This window comes from Dermacentor andersoni, chromosome 1 (assembly GCF_023375885.2).
Source record: "Dermacentor andersoni chromosome 1, qqDerAnde1_hic_scaffold, whole genome shotgun sequence".
In the NCBI taxonomy this organism is placed as follows: Eukaryota; Metazoa; Arthropoda; class Arachnida; order Ixodida; family Ixodidae; genus Dermacentor; species Dermacentor andersoni.
The window spans coordinates 358,992,990-359,001,489 of NC_092814.1; the positions used below are offsets into that span (position 1 = coordinate 358,992,990).

The 8,500-nt window shown below is 42.1% G+C and overlaps 1 protein-coding gene across 1 annotated transcript in view; it reads right to left on the reverse strand.

Moving 5' to 3' along the window:
• Window positions 1–8,286, reverse strand: part of cm (AP-3 complex subunit carmine) — a 90,855-nt gene extending 82,569 nt beyond the window's left edge. Inside the window, exons 1-2 of the mRNA XM_050166921.3 lie at window positions 7,931–8,286; window positions 824–1,008 (exon numbers count right to left, since the gene is read on the reverse strand). Of these exons, the coding sequence (XP_050022878.1) occupies window positions 824–1,008; window positions 7,931–7,965 (220 nt within the window). The 5' untranslated portion in view covers window positions 7,966–8,286. The remainder of the gene's footprint in view (window positions 1–823; window positions 1,009–7,930) is intronic.
• Window positions 8,287–8,500: the final 214 nt, after the last annotated feature.

Sequence of the window (8,500 nt, forward strand, 5' to 3'; positions counted from 1 at the left end):
ATCATGATATGGAGGCAGCCCAAAGGTGGACCTCTGCACACCCAAACCTCCACCCATGGAGAGGTGGTTATTAGCAAGTTACACAGAAAGCACTGCGAAACATGCACTCATGTAGTGATATGAACAGAACAGTATGTTGTACATAAACATTCACAAAACTGAACTGTTGTGACGATTACGGCAATAAGCAATAGCCTCTATGCATTTGTTGAGCAAGGGTGTAAGAGGCGTCAGCAGTTATCATTTAATCATTGTTCATTTTAGTAAACTACTACATTATAATCACATAATGCAACGTACCTTAGTTGGGCACTCTTTGAACATACTTGGCCCTTGTGCCAGTAAACAACACATATTAATCAATTGCACCCACTGCAACAATAAATGACGTTCCAAGACCAAAAAAAAAAAATGCTTAGATCTTGTTCAGTCAATATGAAAGTTATAAGGAGGCTCCACTTTTAAAAAGCCTTATTTGTTAGCAGGCAGTGTGCAGCGGTTCTCTTTATGTTGCAGTTGTCTTAAATACGTTTATGATAATGCAGCGAAACAAAAAAAGTCGGATGTTTCGTGTTTGGACAATCGGAACACCAATTCAGTAACAAGACATCATTTGTGACACACTCACAAGCCTGCCTGAATACGTGAAAAAAAAAAAAAAAAGCTTTATGCTGCACACAAGATGCAAAGCACATTTTTACTGCATAAATACAGTATACCATGACATGCAGTGTAATTTTGTAATTGAAATAAAGTGGAAGAACATTGCTTTAAAGAAAGACTTTCTCGACGTCAATGATACCTTTACTGCGCATGCACTCACCCTCAGACATAGTGACAGCTACAAAGAACATCTTGTTGCGGTAGATGTTGATGAGGTAGTGATGCGGGGCAGAGATGACAGGCGGGATATCCTCAGGGCTGGCAGCTTTCTTCTGCACGTCGAAGAAGTAGTCGCACACCGACCGGTGGATGACACTCTTCCAGTGCTTTTCCATAAAGACGTCCCTATGGTTACCAGAAAAAATGCCCATGAAATGCACATGTCCTCAGTATGTTTCACCATTTCATTTTACACGAATGCTCAAGGAGCGTTCGTGCCATCACTACTGGCGATGGCACAAATGTCAGCGCTGCCATCGGCATTGTCATGTTGTCACAGTATTGGCGCGCATGTGCAGCCCGCGCGTGGGGGGTTAGAAAGCCTCCAGAGACACACAGTGAACTTGGCGGTAAAAGCAATGAAGCCAAGTGGACAAACTATCACACTGCACTCTATTGGCTCTGCCGGAGCTGGGGCAGCATTCTAGCTTCCACTGCTGGCATGAGCGCTGTGCACATACACATTGGCTTTGCTGCCATGCAGCTGTGTGCATACAACACCATGGTGCATGCACTGGTCTGAGCAGAACGGACAATAGACGTCAAGGTATTTCTATGTAATCCTTTCTTTGGACGCTGGTGAACACCAATCATTTACCTTTGCTCTCATCTCGTTTACCATCGAGATGCAACACCTGCAATGCTCTTGGTGGTGCTCTTCATCCCGCCAGCTTTCTAAGATGCCTTCAGCGCAATGCTAAACCTTGCTATTCCTTTCAATGCTCCGTCTTCAGACAAAACTGTCTTCTTTTTTCTTATACCCAGCCAGCCAAGACAGCATTCACAAGAGAAGAACAGAGGCCCTAGCATACGAACTCCTCAAGCAAGCCAAAACAGTAAAAAATAATGTGCTAGCGAATTAAAAGTAAGGCCAAGGACTAAGTCAAAACAAGGCAAAGGCACTACCAAGAAGATAAACTGGAAATAACAAAAATGAAAAACGAATTGGTAACAAAGGCATCAGCTGATCTGCAGGTAAGTGTGAAGTAAAGAATTCTAGCAGTCAACTATACTGACTGCCCAAGTCTTGCTTTCTAGAAGCACCCACTATATTAACTACCTAAGTCTGCCTCACTAGCGCTAAAGCCTAGGAGGCCCAGTGCATCAGTGCAACATGAAAATTTCCTCAACAATCACAGCGTCACCTACTACCATCTTCATTGAGCAGGAAGGAAACCATAGTGCTCATTTCTCAGGAAGGAGGAGGAAAAAGGAAAATTTTCATATAAGTTGACATACAACATTATCATGCAGACTGTAGTTCTGCACTATGATAAGTAGCCAATTACTAAAGCCACTGTTGCGAATGTGGCTTAACCACATCAATCACACATCTTATAAAGTAAAGCAACAGCCCTTAAAAAGAATTCTGAGAGAGCACAAGTTTTCCAGGAAACATCATTACTGTAGCCTGCCAGGAGAATGACCCTAGTGCCAATGGTGCTAAAAAAATTCAGAGGAAGCCTGTATGTTGTATTTTAAATTCGCTTGTGGTTTATTGCTGTGCCCAGGTTAGTTTTACCCATTTTAACATGGCAATGAGTAGCTCAATGTGTACTGTTGGATTTCCACATCCCAGTTGATGGTAGCAAAACAAAAAGGCCCACTTTTTGAAAAAAAGGCTTTCTTTGATTCTTCTCCCCACATTGTGGGTGCTGGCCTGCTGCTGTCTTGAAGATTATACAACTTGGGCCATTGAGTATGTACCACTTGATATGTGTCCAAATAGACAAGCAGAAAAAGAAGCAAGAAGTGAAGTGTTTTGGCATCAAAAGCAGCCAAATGTGAACAAAGAAGTGAACAGGAGGCCAGAGTGTGCATTGAACAAGGAGTGTTTTGCTACAGAGAAATCAAGTGAAGAAATTTCAATAACTGATTCCCACCATATGCACGAGATCCGCCATTTTTTTATTACTTTTAAAATATTCCTGAACATATAAATTTGCATTTTTTTCTAGAAAGGCACCAAAACCACGCAACCAAAACAAGGTGAAATTCATTCCCCAGTCATGTCCAACAAAGTGGGAAGTAAAGATTGACTGAGAAGGTTGAACACTCAAAAGCAACACAGGGTAGAAGGCTGGTGGGTCGTTAGTGATCCATAATTAGACATATAGCACAGGAACATACGATGAACTGGAGCGCTCTGCGTGTTCATTTTGCCTGCCTTGTATGACTAATTAAACATAGTGCGATTAGGAACTAAGCATAAACAGTGCATTCAGAAGCACTACACATGCAAAATGATAACCGCCGGGCAATGACACTTGTATTCATCAAATGGAACCTGAAGCAATAGTGTTCTATGCAACATTTATCCCGGCAAATGACACAGGGCCTACAGAGATCAAACTTAGCAGGCACAGTAGTTTTTGGGCTCAACGGATAACAGCAAAGACAGTGAACTACAACAGCAATCAATAAACAACATTTGGCAGGTGCAGTTATGAGCAAGTTAATGGTTCATGTTCATGATGGATCAAGTTCAAAAACTGATGGAGTATCAGTTGTGCTTCAAAGCAAGGTCTTCTCCTGATCTACTGATGGGTGGAAATGTGGGAATCCTGCATCGATGGAGACTACCTACATCTCCAAATAAACAAGGGCTCCAAAGGTGCTTAGTGGTGTTTCTTCCAAGCTCAATGTGTTCAAACTAGCTCTGCTGTTTCATGCACAATGCAGGGAACAAAATGCTGACAGGCTTCTTGTTCTCCATCCTATCAGTGAGTAAAGAACAAGAAAATGCGAAGCATGCAGTGTGGTGAGCAATTTTGGGTGAGTGTTAGTAAGAGTGTTGGTAGACAACGCAATGTTTTCCAATACTGCTAAATAAAATCTAAATTAAATAAAGAAAGCAACGATGTCCAAACAATGTTGTAGTGCTGTTTACTCTTTCACAGCTGCACACCAATAAGCCAAAGTAGCAATCATTTCTGAAAGACATACTTAACATTCTCAGCTATGCAGTCACGAAAAAACATTTTTTTACCCTCGTCTTCCCCAGGAATGTGTAGGGAAACCTGCAGAGAAGCTGTACAAAAGTTATTAGGATTGCTCATTGGGCAAGTTGTGCTCCTGAAGGTGGCTTACAAAAGCTTTACCCAGATTCTGTGCTGCAGTGAAGCTCACGTGTCTCGGGACATAGTGATAAATGCACAACAGCTACACTCACCCACACACTAGTGTAAAGCGAGAAGAATCTCCAGGCATGCACATACTGCAAGGAATGAGCGGCCAGCTGAGCACTCGCACAGTTCATTTACTGACGACCATGTATAGTCAGGACAGAGTGAGACAGAGGGCAACATGCAACCATCCAGGCTTCCTGAACAACTCTGGCTGCTTGCAAGGACACGTTCACATTACGGTTTCTTTTCTCAATGACCACAGCATGGAAACCATGCAGTTTTCTTACAACATAGCCTAGGCAGAAATCTGGCATCCCCATCCATGTAAGTTACTTCAACAGCACTGAAGCACCATGGCAACGCTGGGACATGAAGGGTCCAGCCTTGTTTTGAACATGGCTTGGCCGAAAATATGGTGATGGCTGCGCAAGGTAAAGCTTGCATGGAATTTAAGAAAAGTTTTTATTTTCCCTTTTAACGTTTCTTGCACTGGTTTGCTCACTTACAATACAACAAATAAATGCAGAAAAACATACGACTGAAATCAGCACACACCAAGTGCAGGCCTTCTCGTCCTTTGGCTTTAGCAACCTGCTGTAGGTACTGCTCACACGATACAACCATAACCCCTATTGGAAGTATACTTGCATTTTAATAAAAAGTTCTACATAAGAATACTGCAAAAATGGCATCTTACACGCTGTTCCAAAATAGACTGAACCATAGTGACAGACAGAACACTATTCACCACGCAGATGGCAAGGCACCATGGCTCTCCAAGTGAAGGTGCCAACCCGAAGACCCCTTTCACGGCATTCCCATGCATACAACAGCACTGCAAATGCCACTATTCCCTCTAACAATAAGAAATTGACGAAAACAAACAGTTCAAGAGATGATGCATAACCACTTACGCTATCATGATTGCTCAAGTTACCACACCTTGCAGTGCTGACTTTTATTAGAGTTGGCAAATTATGCTTTGTAGGTCATGTCATTTATGTCACTAATTTATTACTGTTCAACAAGATTTAGCTACAGTGCTTTTTTATATGTCTCTTATTTATGCACATTTAATTCTTCAATTATGCTTTTCATACTAAAACCTGTAATTCTTCCTTGTTAATGATTTTTTGAAACTGCTGTAACCTGTGTTTTATTACGCTTAGTTTGCAAAGGAGGTCCCATTGCAGTCTTTGATTTCGGGACCTCCTTCTGTATATTAACATCCTGTAATCTTTCTAATCATCACAACAAAATAGATTCTGATTTAGACTACCATTAGAGGCATTAAAGGAGAAACACTAAATCAGTTTAGGCTGACAGAGTATTCTTTCAGCACTCTATTTTCATAAATCTCAGTAGGAGGTTGATTAGCAAAAAAAGAAAATGAAGGCCAAAATTCCATTTCTTAAATTTCATGCCTAAACTATGGCACCGTCAGTGTGATGTCACCGATTGCAAAGTATTATCTCAAATTTGGGCCATTATGGCACAGTTAAAGTTATCTTTGGCTCATTCAGAATAAAATACAGCCTGTATCTAATTACAAAAACTAGGTCCATGCAGGTGCCATCAAAATCCACGATGTCAAAGCAAGCTGGTGCAGGAACTCAAAGGTGGCGCTGCCACCCATCTTTCATTTCCACACCTTTTCTGGCTTTTGAAGCCTCCTGTCACAGTGGCTTTATCGGTACTCTCGAAGGGCAGTTTACTAATACAGCTCAGCTTTATCTTCTCTCTAGTATCCCTTTATTACAATAATTTGCAGTAATGCATGGCTCACCAAGAAGACAGTATTTTGACAGTGGCTAAAGCAAGGTCCGGTCAAACGCTACTACACATACTCGATGTGTGTGTTCTGCCCTATACATGTAGCAACCACAACCACCATCATGTTGCCCTTCTTGGCAAACCAAACATGCTTCAAAGGTAGTATCACACTAAAGCTAAGCACTTGTGCCAAGCCATATACCTCCGCAGAGTATGTAATGCTTAAATCAAAAATCACTGAATGACCTTGTATGCGAAGGAAAATCAGTTTGGCTGTTTGCGATAACCGTGACATCTGCATGATTGTGCTACCCCATGAGCCTGCTAACAAGCAGTGACACAGAAGCATGTTGCTGAATGAAGCCGAGTGATAGAAATGGTGCTGCATTAGCCTAAAGAACTGCTACTTGTGCCTCATTGCAAGCAAGATGCTCCGTGGTGACTTAGAAACCAATGTATGCCATGCAAAAAAAAAAGGACACATTTTAATGCAGTGCAGAATCTGTTTGTACTTGGGCATTGTCACCATGATGTTGGTGAACGTAAGTACAGTAAACCTTCCTTAATGGCAACTAGAAAGGAAAAGGCATCTCATTCTTGTATTTGAAATGCACACAGATTCTTAGGTGCCCAGCTTTGGCCTTGCATGCACATGCTTCTCTTGCATGTGCATTTTTTTTTCTTTACCAGCATGTTTCAGTGCTTTCTGGATATGTACTTTCAATTACCATAACTTTTAGAATTAAAATTTTCATACTTAATTTGATATTTCCCTGACAGTGTATTCATTTAATTATACCACGATTGTTAAAAAACAATTTTCCCACAACCCTCTATAATGCTCCATGCCCTGAAGATAAGAATTTCACCTCAATTCGCTGACAATTGGTTTGATACTGTAGCATAAGCTGCGCACCACAAGTGCAGATCATCTCAAGACTGTTGCTCTTCTTTGCTATCTCACTCATCACTTCAAAGTCATGAAACAATCCTGATCCTGCTGAGCACCAAAGCAAGCATAATCACTCTGTGTTGTAAGCTACTGTTTCCATCCTGGCACACTAATATGCAGAGCGAAACGCATTCCATGAATGGGTCACTGACATCGCAATGGTGCATCTATCTCAAGGATTTCCTTGACTCTAACATTGCCTTCGCACGTAGTTGTCAAAATGTTGCCGCTCCACGTGCAGTGCAACAGCCACGGTGGACCTTGGTAGTTTCATTAGAGTGCAGTCCTGTTTAGGCAAAGTTCACAAGGGGTACCATTTTTCACAGTGTTCTGTTTAACAGAAATACATTATTATTGTACCTATGTGCGGGCAGCCGACCAAAGTATTGCACGAAATTCATTCATCCGGCAGTTCCAGTTTGGCAAGTTTCACTGAAGTGGAGTTCACTAAATAAACTCTACAAACTAAGCATTGCATGAATGAACGAAAGTAACAACCGCTTTGTTAGTTTCCTTCACTCATTATCATGGGACGCTTTATTTCACCTTTTTTTGTTTTGTTTTTTTTTTTTTTTTTTTGCAAGCACAAGCATGACATGCACGTCAGCGTGAGGAACGCAGTTACTTGACCATACACAACACTATACAACACAAATGTGAATGACACTGCACCACAGGGACATCTGGATACATTTATAGCAGCACTGCATCGTCCAAAAGCTTTGCACTACATTCAAAGTTCATTATTCGGCTCCCAGCGAGCCACATGACGGCATTACATCCTTGCGGCGTTTCCTGCGCGGCACAAACTGCGAGTCTTTAGTGTGAAAAAGGTCTAGGTGTGCTCCACCAAGCATGTTTCTACACAGGATTGCGGTCGTGAGTACTGCATGTTTGTATTGGCACCGCAAGGTACCAGCGGTAACAGTATGTGGAGCCACCCACTGAAACTACCGATGTAAGAACAAGACTGCCGACTTGGGCATGATAGTTCATTGTTTACATTACAATCGCGGGGACTCAACGTAAATTGTTCGCAGTTAAGAAGAGTTGCAAGAGAGCACATTAATACAACACGCAACTTTTGAGATGCTCAACGAGCGAGCCACACGATCACTAAAAAGAAAGACAAGCCGGCCGTTTACGAACGATATGGAGCAAAAGCATAAACGGAAATGTGTCAAGCACATCTTACCCAGAGCCATTTATGACGAAAACGCTGTGGATCATGGTGGCTAAGTAAGATATCTCACCCTACCCGATTCAGAAAAGTTTTTTTCCAGCTTCCAATTGATAACAGCAGTAGCTATAACATGGCACGCAGGCTCGGCTGACACGATGGGCTACGACTAGAGAAAGGCGAAGCGCCAATAGCTCTATAAGTGAACAAATTCGCTCTAATCAATATCCTAATAACTATACTACTAACGTTACGCGATGCTCGGTCGTAAACAACACATGCTGAAGATGACGAGCAGCTGACCGCAGCCCAACGAAATCACGCCGCCCCGCGACTGCCCACCGCCGCTGACACTTGCCGACGCGGCATGGGACAGTTGCCGACAGGGAATAAGTGGCGCGACCAACCCTTTAACATTGAGTATGTAAATTTCCCGTTATTATACTGTTAACTCTACATAAAAAGCGCCCACAAAATCTTAACTGCTCTAATGTACTTATAATAGTTTTTAGTCAATAGTAAGAAGTCTCACCCTTCCATCAGCGAAGCGGAATGGCGGAAAGTTTGAACAGCGAAGTGGATACG